General features: G+C 40.0%; 1 protein-coding gene across 2 annotated transcripts in view; it reads left to right on the forward strand.

Annotated features, from left to right (window-relative positions):
- The first annotated feature begins 14,287 nt into the window (after positions 1-14,287).
- The window catches only part of KIF5B (kinesin family member 5B), a 33,936-nt gene continuing 31,988 nt past the window's right edge, over positions 14,288-16,235 (forward strand). The window contains exon 1 of one of the 2 annotated variants that reach the window (XM_088159741.1): positions 14,288-14,646. In XM_088159741.1, the coding sequence (XP_088015867.1) occupies positions 14,521-14,646 (126 nt within the window). In that variant the 5' untranslated portion in view covers positions 14,288-14,520. The remainder of the gene's footprint in view (positions 14,647-16,235) is intronic. The other variant, XM_014880391.2, reaches the window with a different exon arrangement.

Here is a 16,235-nt window from a genome sequence, read left to right on the forward strand (position 1 = left end):
TCAAACCTTGTATCTCGAATGCTGTGGAATTCATTATTTTCACTTTTAATTCAGCAGTGAAAACATCCTCTTACTGGGAAAAATGAACTTGAAAATACTACAGAAATTTTAAAAATATCGATATTGCCTTTCTATTTAAATTAAATTTTGATTGCATATGCTAAGATTTTTTTATTATTTGGTTCTAAGTTATTGAAATACTTTAAATTATAGTAAAAACCATTTTATAAGCTCAATTTATTGAAAATGACTTGTGTATTTATAGACAAAGAAAAGAGCAAAAATACCCTCCGACGTAAGATGTAGTGGCTTATTTTTCATGCAATTATCTTTATTATCCCTTCCAAAAAAGCTGATCACTTTAATAATCACATGAAACAGCATTTAAATTAAAAAGAAAAGTGCATGCTGTGCTCTGCCACTGGAATGTCTGATTTTGATCATTGCAAAGGGTCAATTAAATACTTATAATACACTGGCAGATCAATTTTTTTAATGCTGTGTGGGTAGATATCTTCACCACGCTATTCTGTCCTTAGGGTTTGTTTCCACTCAATCTGACAAGCATTCATTGATATTGATGTTTCTGTTCCCACCTGGTGGGAAAAACACAGAGTAGCCCATTACTGACAGGCTGGTTAGTCAATCTTTAAAGGATTCCATTTCAAATCCGAATGCTCCTTACTTTTCTTTTAAATATACTACAAGCACCTGCCAAATTTGTCTCTTCAATGTAAAAGTAGAAGGTTTCTTTAAAATGTTTAAAAATATAGTTTCAGTTGGGCTTTTTTAATAATAGAGTGGGCAAAGCAATGGAGAACTCAGGCATAGGGAAGAGGGGATGTACATGAGTGCCAGAAGTGCTTTTATCCCAGAATCATGGAATAGCTGAGGCTGGAAGGGAGCTCTGGAGAGAATCTAGTCCTGGCCCCTGCTAATGCCCAGTGCCTTTCACTATGCACTCTAATACCATTTGGTAGCTTCTCTCTGCTCATAACTCATGTCAGAGTCTAACCAACCCTTTCAGAGGGCTAATGACAGAGCTCTCACAGACAATACTTCAGTACAAAGTTTGAATCAATAATGTTTTAATGGATTCTATTTGATCTTTGCAAGATACAGAGAACCAATCTGATCCTACGTCATTTGAATGCTTTCCTTCCAGTGAGTGCCAAATACAGCCTCTGCTTTGGAAAAAACTGCTCCAAGGAGTGTACTAAATGTGTGCAGCACATCTGAGACTTTCATGTGATTAAAAATGTTGTTCTGAGATTGATGCATTGCTGTTATCAATATATTGCACATTGCTGCATATCTTATTGCAGTTTTCTGGAAGTCTATTTAAGGTGGGTACAAATTTACATTTAAGGGTTCTGTGGGTAAACCTAAGCACATGACTAAAATTACCCCACTTAGGAGTCCAGCTCAGTCTTCATCCTATCTAAGCTTTAGGCATCTAGGACTTGGATATCCAAAGTTAAGTTAGATTACTTGGGCTCTTTTACAGTCAATAGAAGGTACATGGACCTCTCCAGAAGATAATTTATCTGACCTACCTTGCAGTGACATAAATCACCTTGTGGGCTATTTAAATTTGTTCATACACTACAAGAAGAGATTAGGAACACTAGACTATGTGCTAGCTTATAGATGCTTAAACAGGTTAGGGGAAATCTGCTCTAGGTTTTAACTGTTCTGGTTCTTTAAAACTCTAGAAATCCTCCTGCCCAAGGCAAGGTCAAAAAAAGGAACATGACACCTCTCTGGCAGACAGAACTTCAGCCTTCCTTGGTCAGAATGCTGAAGGGACTTTCCTGGACACCAACCAGACTACAGAACATGAATACCAAGGTTCCCATATACTGTGGTATATGTTGTTTCCTTAGACAATCAGTTTTCCCCTGCTATTTCTTAAAAAAAAGTTATTAGCAGAACAACAATGTTTCCACAGATAAAAGATTACTACTTCAGCTGTTTTTTCTTTGCAGGAGCAAAGTAATCTCAAAAAATTAATAATCAATTAACCAGTTGACAGCAACTTTAAAGTCTTCTTTATATGATTTTGCCTCTTTTAATGTTGAATGTTGAGGAAAGATCAAAGCAATAAATATTGGTAATCTCACAAGAAGCCTGTCTGAAGCAAACCAAACCTTTGCTCCTTTTTCTGTGTTCTCATTAAGTTACATAAATATCTTTGCTAGCAATGCAGTAAATTCTGTTGGCCATGTATAAAACAGAAGGAATTCAGCTTATTACCTAAGACATAATTACCCAGTCTAGCAGGAATAAAAAACAACGCAAAATTACTTTTGTTGCTTATGTGTGCACATAAAATCCTTACAGAACAAAGAAACGGATTTGCTAAGTAAAAATCTGTCAGGTTCATATATTTTTTTTTTCTCAGAGCAGAAATGCTCTTTAAAGTAAAAATCTTCTACATATCGGAAGACATTGATGTGAGCACTCCACTGTACTTTCATTAATACATACAAGATTTTCTGAAAGGGTTTCCTCTACAATCTCATGTATCTCATAAAACCTTCAGTGATCTTAATGAAGACTTACATCACATTGGACTTTTTAGTTAATTCTAACGTGATGTGACCAACATGCCAGTACTTTTCTTTTTTAAAGACAAGTCATGCTGTTGAGCTGGGAAGTACAAGAAAGGGAATGCCTGTCTCTCGGGGAAAAAGCTGTGCCACTAGCTACAGCCAGATACAAAGAAGAGAAAGGAAAAATGTGCTTTGCACTCAAAGCCAAAACCAGCTCTTGTGACATATTCAACATCCGCAAAATGCTCAGTAGGAGTTTCTGGAGAAATCTCTAATTTGGCCAAGAAGATGAGCCCTAAGCAGCTTAGAGGCCCAACCAACAGCCTTCCAAGCTTACAAGCCCTGCTTATTATTGTCTGGGTTCAGATCTCAGCACAGTCTAGAACATAGTAACAGAGAATTGAAAAAGATGACTTAGGTTACTGAACGATGTTCCAGAAAATCCAAGAACAACTGCAACAGATATTTAGTCTTAAAACATCCATACAATTCCTCCATGAATAGCCCCATGCCTCAGCTTGAATGCTATTCCTGATTCCCTGTGGGCCTGAGACTCAAAGCAAAAGGAATAAAGCTGTATGAATGTGGTACCATGAGAAGAAAGCAGGAGTGGTCATTTCCAAACACCCTTACAGCAGTAAGAATTGGAAGTAAATTGACCAAAAGATCCTAAGATGCTCCAAGTGCTCCTAACACCAGAAACAACATCAGTGCCTCTCACTGAGCACTCAGCCCAGGGCTCACTTGACTGCAGAGATAAGAACAGAAGTCCTTAATTGGACTCTCATAAGTAATGGGAAGCTAAAGCATTGCACACACTTAGACTCTCCTCTCCAGCAAGCATTCAGGTACCAGCTCTACGAAAAAATTGTACAAAAGAGCAGTGATCTCAAGGTTTAATTCTAACTCCACAGTCATTCTTATCTTGTTTTGGGATCCCCATCCATAAACTTATCAACCATCATCTTAAAACGCTTGGAGTTTCTTATAACAATGTACCATTGTTGTCTACCTTTTCCCAGGGAAAGCTAGCCTTGGGGAATACAACAAGAATGTGATGCTTTTTTTTTTTTTTTTTTTTAATTTAAACCGCATGAACTTCTGTGTTAACCCTTACATCATTCTGCTAAATATTATACATCTAAAATAATAGTGACCACAGCTGTTTTCTGTAGACCAGGCTGTACCTTTGAGCAATGGAAGTAGGGCTGATGTATCTGTAATCAGTGTGTTCTGTAATCCTTACACAGAAAGGACAGCTGCTCCAGATAATCAATTCATGCATAAAACACTGCTACAATTCAATTCATAAGTCCTAGATTAAATGCAGAACACATGCAAGCATAATTTTTTTCAAGACATACTAGGTAACCAGCTAAGCCACTGTGACCCATGAGATGATGGTAATGTTCAAGAGGGAGGATTTTCAGAAACAGTGACAGGAGTAAAGAGGTATTTCTCCATCTTCCATTTTTAAATGAATTTGAGGAATTATATCTGCTCTGAATATTCAATCATCAATTTTATTAACAGTGAGAAACTTATATATTTTTAATAGCTCACATAAAATAATGAGAGTATATTTACAAGGTAAATAAATACAAATTATTTTCTTTTCAATAATGACAAATACACATAACAATAGAAGTGGAAATTTTCTGCACTAGAATTACTTTAGCATATTAGTGCAGTCAATGGTATCTCTGAAAACAGGAGGAGTTAAACTGTTGAAAATGGAAAATACCAATATTATTGACTTGTAAGTAGAAAGGGAGATTATGTTGATGAGGCTTAGAATTAACAGGCAAACAAAGATGGAATTCCAAAACAGAAACACAGAAGGTTCTATTCCAGGGAAAACACGTGAAAAAGGACTCTGATATCTACAAAGACAGTTGTTTCAAGGCTGCTAACTCTGACCAGCGTCAGGTACAATGTAAACTGGGCCACAGCATACAAGAACCATTGATGTTTCACACTATAAGTTTGGCATAAACTAACTTCAAATACATTTTCACTTCAGAAAATATTCTGAAGAATTTTCAAGTCTATGTATAAAATAATTTTACAAGTTATTCTAAAAGTACTTCACTGATCATGATGTCCATGCACAGTAACCATTCTGTAGAGCTGTGACTGGGCAGAGGGCTGGTGGATGAGGCAAGGGGAACCAAAGGACACACAAGGCTTCAAATTTGTAGTGCTCTTTACAACCTTCTACAGGCTGATCTGCCAGATTGCAACGACCAATGAACCACATGCTAAAGCTTCAGCTGCCTCACTCTAAGCTCCCAACCCTCTTCTTATATCCTAACCCTCACATACTCTGCAAGGTAAACCTTCAATCCCACATCTTTGAACCAGATTCAGAGGAATGCAGTCATCTATCACCCTTGTGTGCTGCCTGTTAAATGCTTGGCCAGAGCAAAGGGCACAAAGAAAATTTTAGTTTTACTCACACTATGCTATGTAAGATCCAGCTGTTGCAAGGGGCATTGTTTTGCATTTTAATGGCCATAAACCTTACTGAAAATTTTATTATGAGTTCCTCCCTTTTAGCTGGTGCCAAGTCTAATGCTTTTGGGGGCTCCAAAAATGAAGACAACACCAACTGAGGAGTCCATTTCCTTATTTTTCTATCCAAGTACAAGTCCTCTCTTCAGAGCTGTAACCAAGGAAGGAAGTATTCTTTGCCAGGAATGATGGTACTATTGTTTCTGAAAGAGATGCATATGGACAAATCAGAATACAATTATTCAAGAGGCGTGGGAATAACAAATTGCAGTTTCAGTATTCCATTTTTTCTCTGTATTTCTGGCAATGCCTTAAAATTTTCTACAAACAATTAGGAAAACAACAAGGTCGCTGATGTCTATGGTAAAAGAAGAACTCGGAGTACCACAGTCAAAACTGATTAATGGCTTTTAAGATGAATCCATGTTTTCATAATATCAGAAATACAGGAGTTTCATAAAATGTTCTCACTGTTCCTTAGTCTTTGCTCATGTTATTCACCATTTTGGTAGGCATCATGACAGAACTCATTCTTCCAGGTTATTTAATAGCTAGGGTGATGCGGTAGAAAGTATTGCTGCAACTCGGGGAGACAAACTGTACCCTATGCTCAACATCAAAGGAAAGAGAACAGGAAATCATGATCAGAGGCAAGGAGAGATAAAAAAAGAGCAGCAAAGTCATACAAATCATGAAACACAAACCCAATGATCTTTAATGTTGTAAAGGTACTTGAGAAAGAGAGGATTAAATATGTGGGGGCAAGAAAGGTTTTATTAGTACGTACACCTTTTTTTAATGGTTTGAGATGCCTGATGGACATTGGGGAAGCAACAAATGTATCACAGAAAACCATTACAGGGCTGATAGACAGAGTAGAGCTGTGCTAAAGCTGAAAAGTTACCATCTTCATGAATGCAATAGGGATCAGACAGAAGTTTACTTAGGATGACAAAACCTCTTTAGATGTTGCCAAAAAAAGTGATTAGTACCTGTCTCATCCCTTACCTGATTTTCTTTTCTTTACTCAGCCACTCCTTAGTGTGCTAGATCAGCACTTTAGCACCAAAGCTCCTGAATAACCACTAAGAACTTTCCCACATACTAATTCCATGTTGTAAGAGCTGTCAAACATCCAGAGTAGAAAGAAATTTAAAAAGGGGAGACTTTTACTAAACGGCTTGAAAATCTGGTGTAATCTCTCTCCTGTTTCCTGTGGAAAGCATGGTAAACGAGCTTGATAAAAATGTGACTGAGATGGAGAGAAGAGTATGAATTGCACTATGACACATGTGCATGCATGCACACAGTCCCCCACGCCCCCTCACTGCTCCACCTAGGGCAGCACACACCCATTTATGGGAGGATTGGAAGTCAGGATGGTGAGTCTATGTGAGGTCAGCAGGAACTTTACAGGAAAGGTTGATTTTTGAGGTGCAGTTGTCCCACGCTCTCACCCCTCATGAATGGTGCATTTACCATCACCAGAGAAGTTTCTTCAGCATGCAACTTGAAAAAGCACTTTCAGCCTGGCGCTTTTAAACTGAGTTCTGAAAGTCAGGTCTGTTCTGCCTATTGCATGTGCTGTCACCAATGATAAATGTCAGAACTGAGAAATTTCTGTTGATAAAAGAACTAGAAAAAAGGTTAGATTCTTCCCTTCCAACATTATTTCTGCAAAGCCTTAAAGTAGAGATACATAAAATATAATTTCGCCAAGAGATTTTAGATATGAATTCGAGTATAAGCATATTTCAAACTTGCTGAGTGAAAAGCTGTGTATGGCTTTAAAAAGTTATGTATCTTTTTAAACAGAATTAGCCTTACAAAATAAATTTGGATTTTACAGTCAATGTGTGTATTTGTGTGTGTGTGTGTGTGTGTGTGTGTGTGTAACAACTGTGAAAATCACACTCCAACAGTCACATCCTCTGGTATTCGATGTTCTTTGATGCATGAATTGGACAAAAAGATCTAGCCAGGTATAATTTTTCAGAACAATATCAGTGGGAGGCAAGACTCATTTATCTTAAACTGATTCTGATTTTAATTTTCACTGGATAAAGAAGCATGACAAGCTTGGCTGGTTAGCTGCAAGGATTAAGAAACAAGAAGAAAGTCAAGATGGGATCTCTGTTCAAGCAGGCTTTTTAGGCCCTTCCCTAAGACATCAATAATGCCTTCCCAAATATTACTGTCTTTTGAGCTTTAGATTTTAAAATAACATATGAAGAGATGGGGCTTTAACTGCTACATTTAGGGGCTTTTTATTCCTTTGATGCTTCAAATTCAAAAAACATACTAATTTAGATTTTTTTTTTGCAAGTGCCTTATAAAATACCCTTAACTATAGTGGAGGAAAAAGTGTCAGGGAGGATGCCTTAGATTCCATCAAAAGCCTTTTTTCAATCACTGAAAATAAGATCTTGCTCAATTACCTGCACAATCTCAAGACAGAAGCTTTCAAAATAAAAACCACCAAAAAAAAAAAGACCTAGGGGCCTTGGGGGATTTTTTTCCATACTCAAAAAGGGACATTGTATATAATTTTTGACACCCTTATAGCCAGCTATATGAGACCACTGGGCAGACTCTGATGTGCTTGGAAATACACAGGATATATGATTAATGTATTTCGATAGATATTACATGTCTTATAGATTTATGGTCATAAAATACATAGCTTGACATTTCCTTATCATTCAACCTAATTTTTGTACTCTTCTTTCTCCAAGTTTGGGGACTGAAGGACTGCAAATTAGCTTTGACCTAACCCAAACCAAAATAGAGTGGCGGGGTTTTTTGGCATGTAAAAGCACTTACATTAATAAAGCAAGGTTATTTATAGACCAATGAGGAGCTGTGACTGGCACTTTAAAATTAAGAATAGATCCAAAGACTGTGCATCCTTTAAAGTTCACAATGTAACTTGTGCTCCCTAAATTTTTGTTTGCCATTTAAAATTTGAGGAAAAAAAAAGCAAGGCTGCATTTTGAAGAAGTAAGCAAGGCTTCAGTTTCAAATGTATACCTTTTATCCATAATTTTGCTACTTTCAGGCAAGGTTATCAGGATATGCTCCTTCAGAAGAAAAACGCTGCAGTGAAGAGAAGGAGAAAACAAAATTGAGAACAAGTAGGAGGAAAAAAGAAGAGCAAATCCAAAATGGAGTCAAAGAAAAGTGTTGCATTCAGAATACACTGGTGTTACATAGTGAAGGCTGACTTTCATTTCACATTTCAGGAAGGCTGTAGTAGCTGCTTCCTGTGAAATGGTGGTTTCCCCACCAGCTAAGTATGTAACAGAATGATCATCTCAGTGGGATTTCTTGCCATTTCTGTATGCAAACTGAGGTGCAAAGCAATTATGTTCATAGCCACCAGTGGTTTGAAATCAGGTTATTGTGAGATCACCACTCCTGTCAATACCAGATCTTTACAAGTGGATCAGCCAAGAACAATTTTATGCTCTTTTGAACCCTCTGGATGCTAAGTTTTGCAAATCTTCTTCAGTGTATAATTTCTTTTTCCTTTAAAAAGCTTGGAAATATCTCCTCCATTTCCATATATTGCTATATTATAATACAGGCATGAATTTTGTTATGCAGTGCCTGAGCCAGCTTTTTTCTGGAGTAACTTAATAAACCACACAGACACTCTCATGATCACACTTTGCCCTTGCCCCTTCCACTAACACACCTAAGGCAGCTACAGAGTGTGCAAAGCTTCACTTGCTTGTTCCATGTTTCTTTGCTGATGGTAGAAAATGAGGGATTGTAAATCCCATTCTAGATGCTGAAAGAGCTCCTGCAGAAGTCACAGACTTTTGTGAATGGTTCTTCTTTGTTCCCAAACTTCTGTTTTCTGCTTTTCCTCTTCTGTCCCAACTTTTGTCATTTCCTCCTGTAAATAAAGAATCTTCTTCCTGAATTCAAGACAGTCCTGCTCCTTGCCTTCAGCTCTGGCTCCCGGATCAAACAGACAGACTGAAAAAGCAAAGGCTGCTAAACCCCCATTGCTGAGACGTGGAGAGAGATCATTTGTTCAGTGATTCACACACAAGCACAGACAGCAGTGGGCATGGGCTGGAGGTTTTAATCCCAATAAAAGATTCTGCAGGACTCTAAAGAGTATGTTCATATGAGGTTTTTACCCCAATGTCAGCCTTCAGTGGTTTTTGACAATCAGAAGTAGAGCTCTACAGAAGTCTCCCCACCGAATTTGAGTCTTTAGGCTCCCTTTTATAATTCCCACATGAAAGGATTCTAAGAGTTTTCCTTTAGAAACAATGGAAAATAAGGCATTTCTAATTTAATTTTTTAAATTAAATAGATTACCAATTTTTGCACAACTATAAAAAACTCGCTTTAGGCGGGCACCCAGCAAGGTAAGATAAAATCCAGTGGTCAGTTTAGTGAGAGTTATAAACAATGAAAAGAAACTGAGAAGAGTGATTTATAACAGGATGTTTCAGACAACATATGCTGGATTCTTTTAATGGTTAAGGATATAAATAAGGTCCAAAAGTGTGTTTCTTCTTCAAAGAGAATTGGAATCAATGCTTTAGGTAGTGAGCAGACAGATTTTTTTTGCATGAATTTGCACAAATTAGCTGAAATAAACATCTAAAATGTGACATTATTCCCAGAGCTTGCTTTTGCTTTTAATTAGTCTATTGCTATCAGAATATTAAATATGATCCTGCTGATTAGGAACAAATTAGAGGGGTTTTGGGTTTTATGCATTTCCAGCTAAAAAGTGAAATAAAACTGATTTTTAAATTAATTACATTTTTTCCAAGATGAAGTTACTATGTATAAGCAGAAGCACTCTCAACACACTTTTCATTCTTGTAGCCCACATAAAATCCAAAACTTGATTTGGACAGGAGATATATCCCATATCATATGGTTTGCTGGAATGAAAAGAAGCTTTAGTGTTTTGCAACCAGATAAAAGCTTCAAGTGGTCTAGTAGGACTCCAACAGTATCTTAGGCCATTGAACTTCATCCACCAACCTTCTAATCTCAATAAATCGGTTAGTGAGTTCCTCAAGCTGAGTTGATCAGACACAGTCTCTTGGTAAAGAGACTTAAATATATTTATATTATTTAAAATATATTTGCACAAGCTGTTTGAACCATAACACTTTGTTAATTTTAATTACACTATTCCAGTGTCAGGCAATGCTGCTAGACTTCATAAGTCATCTTAATAGCCTTTATTTACAGAGTGTGCAACAAGCAACAAAGAACTTCGTTCGAGGTACACTATATCTGGCAGATTTATCACTCTTTTGTCCTGCAAATTGACTTGCAAAGTTGGAATAAATTTTACCTGGAATGCACCTCAAAGTCTCAGAAGTCATGTCATATATTTTCCCAGCACACTGCAAATTTAAATGAGAAGAGCATTTGTGTTTGCATTAGACACACTGAATGTCAACAAGTGCTGTCAACCGATGAATCTCAGAATTTACTTCTTAAAAGAGCAGGAGGAAGCAGCTTTAATTTGCTTTTCCTCAAACACCTGGTTTAAAGATTTATTCAAATATGTAATGTACTTTTAAAACCAAATCAAGATCACTTTTGCACTGCTGGAACAATTTTGATGGTTAATTACATCATTATCCCGATATAGCTTCCCTGTAAGGCTTAGGTTTGCCAATTCCTTTTGCTTAACATGTTTTTATTGCTAGGAAAGACTGAAGATCTAAAAGATCCATAAATCATAAAGGGAAAGAAACATGCTTAGTGAACTAAGGACACAAATTCCTTTCATAAATTACTTTTAATAAAACATGTTGCTCTTTACTGAGAAGCTTTACCAACCTTATTGTCAGCTACCTGGGGCATACTAGGCTTAAACACTAAACAGAACTATTCACTTTTTATGACAACTTATATATAATTTTTCTCATTATAATATATTACTTTTAAACAAAGTCTCTTATCCTAAGTGTCAAAAAATTTATGCTACAGACATTACATAACAACATAGAAGACAGCAAATATATTCTCAATTGGCGAAGAAAGCACATTCTGTTATTGCTACAAAATAGGAAACTTTCCAGGACGCTTGTTCTCTGCCCTGTTCTCGTGAGACCACATCTTTAAACACAAGTTCTCAAGGCTGCTCTTTTGACACATCTTGGCGCCAGTAGAGATAACACAGTGCCCTCTTTGAGCACACAGCTTTGTTGTGTCAGCCTTTAAGTAGGTCATGCCAAGGAGCTGTTGCTATTTTGAACAACAGATCATAGAAGAGAAACTTCATGACAGAGTCCCTGACAGGGATCTGAGAGCACACGTGTGGTTCAGCAGAGCTCTTTTACCAAGGGCTCCCACAGCTGGCATGGAACACCATCAGTCAGTTCTCCTATGAGCTTGCACAGAACCAACAGCTTCAGAGGGGCCAGTTCCTACTACAGAGTTCACACATGCTGACATTTTTTGTTTCAACATAGTTAAAATGAGTAGTTATCTACTCATGTGTCTGTGTTGTCTTTGTTTGTCAGAGTGTCTGCTCTGTCAAACATTCAACAGGTAAGCAAGGCCAAGCACTTATTTTCTTGAGAATCATGTCATTATGAGGTTCCTTCTTTGACTGAGATGTTCTTACATCAGGCATTACATGTCAGTAAATGTAGCTAAAGATACATCCCCTTTGCTTATCAATAATAAGAACCAGAAGTTTCATCAATCCATTAGGGCAAAGGATGTTCAGCAGGTGAAATATGTACTTCTATGAGTAATAATCACAAAGTTGTTTATTATGCAGCTAACATTTCTTTTTCCTTACGTACAAAAGTAAATTGAAAAAGCAGTAAATAATTCACACTCTTTTCATAAAAGTAATAACCTTCTGTCACAGGAAATCTTTGAGGATCCAAATACTGCTGCTGCATAAGAACATTCCTAGCCGTAAGCTTGTGAATAATCCCAAAAATAGATGAGAAGCATTAATACATACTGCTGCTTGAGATGCAGTGTAATAATTTCTAAAATAGCAACCAATTAACCAGGTTTTCTGACATGTAAAACCTAGTAACAACTATGTTTAAAGCATTTTATTGAAAACTGTAGACAGATGTCTGTGTATATCTCATACACTGGATGTTGTGGACTAGCACTGCATCTTCTACATACTGAGCCTGTACCTTGTCTTTTCCAGACAGCTATTTCCACATGTGCTTATAGGTGTGGGTATGTCATTGTTGCTGCTCTGCATAAGACAGCACTGTCCTGAAGCATTTTTATTCATAGCGGAAAAATAAACTTGTTACAACATGAATCTGGTTTAGCAGACAGCTTACCTCATAAGATAAACTAGGCACAGAAATATTTTTTGCATTACTCTGTGAAAAGAACCTATAAATCCAACTAGATTATTAGGTTATTCTTCTGTCATGTGGAGTAGTTTTGAAGAGTGTGCCTTGCACACCTATCTTAAGTAAAAACACATCACTGAAATCCCTAAACTGAGAAGTCTTAAAAATGGGAGATGCCTGATTACAGATGATCTTTGTTAAAATTCATAGTAGTTCCCCCCTTTTTATAATGAAAAATGAGTGCTTTTAAGGGAAACACTGCTTTTCTGAGTCATTCTGGCCTGTTAAAATATACTAACTTAAGAGAAAGGCTCCCTATTGTTTTTTCTGTTTTTGGATTTTATTTTTTTTTTTAACTTCAAGGGTATTTGAAAAATTTCCAGTACAAATCATGATTTTTGTCAGGAAACTGACTGAACTCAGCCAAGCTGTGAGTTTGTACTTTGTTCCAATCTGAAAGTTCATGCCTGGATGTAAGAGGCACACTTGTAAAGGTGTGAGACTCTTGGGGCTCTCTGTCACAATGGCTCATCTGATCTTTTTGCCTAGATACAGTCCCTAAGTTTTGGTCAACTAGATTTAGAGCCCCTTTAATAAATACATAAACAAAACTTGAAATAAATTAAGCTTAAAAATTTGCTGTCCAGATTTTTTTTTTTTCTCATTTGGGATGAAGAGGTGGTGAGAGTCTCCATCCTGAGGATGAAACCACGAGGTGTGGGCTGTGTGCTCTGGTCCCACTCGATGGGTTCCAGCTCCAGGATGGGCGCAGGCAAAGCGGCTCACGGGCACACTGGCATCTCCCTGGCAGCTGTGAACACCTCATGGCTGTGGATTCCCCACCTTTTAGCAAGGAGAGTAAAGAAATGCAAACAAACTAACAAAAAAATCCCATATATCGTAGGTTACTATCTCGACCACCTGCTTTAGGCCTTTACTTCACACTCAGCCCCTCAGTTTTGTCCCACATAAAGTGCTGTCCCCAGCACTGCCCCGCTCAGTGTCCTGCTGGCGACAGGGCCATGTCACCTCTCTGACACAGCTGCCAGCGGAGCTGCCCAGCGCTCCTCACCAGGGCGGCAGCGAGGCCTCATCCCTGCAGCCTTGGCCTGAGGGAGCTGGGAGTGCTCAGCCTGGAGAAAAGGAGGCCCAGAAATGATTTTATCACTGTCTACAACTGCCTGAAAGGAGTTTGTAGCAAGGTGAGGATCAGCCTCTTCTCCCAGGCGACCAGCAACTGGCAAGAGGACTTAGCCTTAAGATGGCCCAAGAGAGGTTCAGGTTGGACAGTAAAAAGAATTTCTTCACAGAAATGGTTATTAAGCATTGGAATGCGCTGCTCAGGGAGGCTGTGCTGGCTGCCCCTGGATGTGTTCAAAGAAAGACTGGATCTGGCATTTGACATGATGATGTTTGGTCATATGTTGTACTCGATGACCTCAGGGCTTTTCCAACCTGAATCTGTAATTCCGTGTGGATGTCAGGTTGCCCAGGCAAGTGGTGGAGTCACCATTCCTGCAGGTGTTTAAGAGGCATCTAGATCGGGCGCTGGGTGATACTTAATGCTTTAGGAGTCCCAGGGGTAATGCTGGGTTGACGGTTGGACTTGATGATCTTAGGGGTCTCTTCCAACCTTGATGATTTAATGATCCTATAATTCTATAAGCCTAGGATTTCACGGTTCTATGATTCCAGGCGCGGCTCGACAAGAGGAGCGGCCCGGCCGAAGCCATGGCAGCCCCGCCCGCCTGAGGCAGCCCCGCCCCTGCCAGCGGCCCCGGCGGCCCCGCGGGCAGCTCTCCTCCCGCCTGAGGGCGGTGCCGCGCCTGCGCACAGGGCGGGGTCGGGGCGGGCTCTGCGGGGGTGACGTCATCCGCCCGGCCCACCGGTGGGGCGGGGCGGGACCCGCGGCCGCAGCCGCCATGGCCGGTGCCATGTTGGGGAGGAAGTGAGAGCGGGAGGCGGCGGCGGCGGCCAGGAAGGAGCCCTTCCCTTTTCCCTCCTGCCGGGGCGGGCGCGGGTTTCCCGGCCACGGCGGCTTGCGAGAACCCCGGCCCGGGTGGTGCGGCGGCGGCAGCTGGTGGCGGCGGAGCTGAGCGCCCCGGAGGCGGCGGTGGCCTAAGATGGCGGACCCGGCGGAGTGTAACATCAAAGTGATGTGTCGCTTCAGGCCCCTCAACGAGTCCGAAGTGGCCCGAGGCGACAAGTACATCGCTAAGTTCCAGGGCGAAGACACCGTCGTCATCGCGGTGAGGGGCCGCCCCGGGCGGGAGAGGCGGGAAGCGCCGCGGGGGAGGGAGGGGGGTGTCCGGGGTCGGCGGGGTCAGACGCCGCGGGGATGGGCGCGCTGTGAGGCGGGAGGGCTCGGGAGCGCCCGCGGGCGGAGGCGCCTCGGGACGGGGAGCGGCCTCCTTGGAGACCGAGGGAAAGGGGGCAGGGACAGCTGCGGACGGGGTGGGCTGGTGTGGCTGTGGGCACGGTGGGGCAAGGAGCGGGAGGCAGGGAGGCGGTGGGGGCAGAGGGGACAGGTCAGGAGACCTTTGACAAAGGCTCCGGCGAAAGGCCCGAGTGCCGAGGTGCGGAGTGAGGGCGAGTCCCGCACCGTGTCCGCCGGCCGGGCTGTGTGACTGCTAAATACGCGCTCGAAATGCACGCGTGGGAGCTGCCGCCCCATAATTGTCTGCGGAGAGTTTGGGGGAAGAAATGCAGACCAACAGTGCAGGCTTCAGAGAATAAGTGCTCAAGATCTGTACATCAGTTTTCAGCTGATAGCTTCTTTTTGTTGTTAAATCAGAATAAACAGACCGTTTGCCTTACTGCGTGTTCATAAATGTATTTTAACTGGAGTCTCCTTGCAAGAAATGAGGCCTATTAAAAACAATAAGGATGTTACAGGTGAAAAGATAAGCCTTTCCTTTTTCTTCAGTGGATCATATTTACCTACAAAGTGGAACTGGAATATAAAAATAAAGTACAGTAGTTTATTGCCTGGTGTGGTTGCTGTTGTACAAACACACTTTAGCCTCGATGTTTGTTTTATTTTTGTTAACTTTTAATTTATGTTTTCATGTAAATATATTTCTTGAGAGACTGCTGAATCTTACTGAAAGAAACTTTAGATGCCAGTTATCTGTCTTAAAATTTGAGGGGGCTTTATATTTTGTTTTTTGAGGCTACCAATAATAGCTTCTTTTGCACAGTATCTGAAATTGCAGGAAGCAATTTAATAAAATACTTTTTTTAAGAGGAGTTACTAAATATTAGTGCTTTAATCTGTTCATATTCAGCTAAATTTGTCAATAAAATATGGAATTCCATGAGTCTGGAGTGACAAGAACAATAGCATGCTTGTGAAATGAAGTAATTTGGGCTTATTTCAGCTGGCAAGTTGCTATCTTGGAGTATATCACTTTTTCCTGAGGTTGTACAGGTAAACTCAGAGTAAGGAAACAATCCTGGAAAATGGGAAATTTAACTAGAGTGAATAATCTCACTTTCATCAGTGAATACCCATTCAACTCTGCATAGTCTGTTTATAATCCACAGTTTAGTATATAAACCTTGATGTGTTCTAACTTAAAAAATAAATTTTCTTTCGATAGCCTTAGTGTAAATGAAAGCTTATCTTTTTAAAATGCTCTTCAAGTACACTTTAAAATTTTCTAAAATGTAGATTGTGCTGAGGTGGTTCTGAGTTTGATGGTGTGCTCCTGCGGGATCATGTGGGGCTTTGTGCTCAGGATTGATGTTTAGTGTGGCCAACTGCACCTTGGTGATTTCTGCTTGGTAAAAATCACAGTGAATTTTCCAGTTGTCCTGGATCCAGGACTTTCCATGT

The sequence above is a fragment of the Sturnus vulgaris genome, chromosome 1 (genome assembly GCF_052056855.1).
Source record: "Sturnus vulgaris isolate bStuVul1 chromosome 1, bStuVul1.hap1, whole genome shotgun sequence".
In the NCBI taxonomy this organism is placed as follows: domain Eukaryota; kingdom Metazoa; phylum Chordata; class Aves; order Passeriformes; family Sturnidae; genus Sturnus; species Sturnus vulgaris.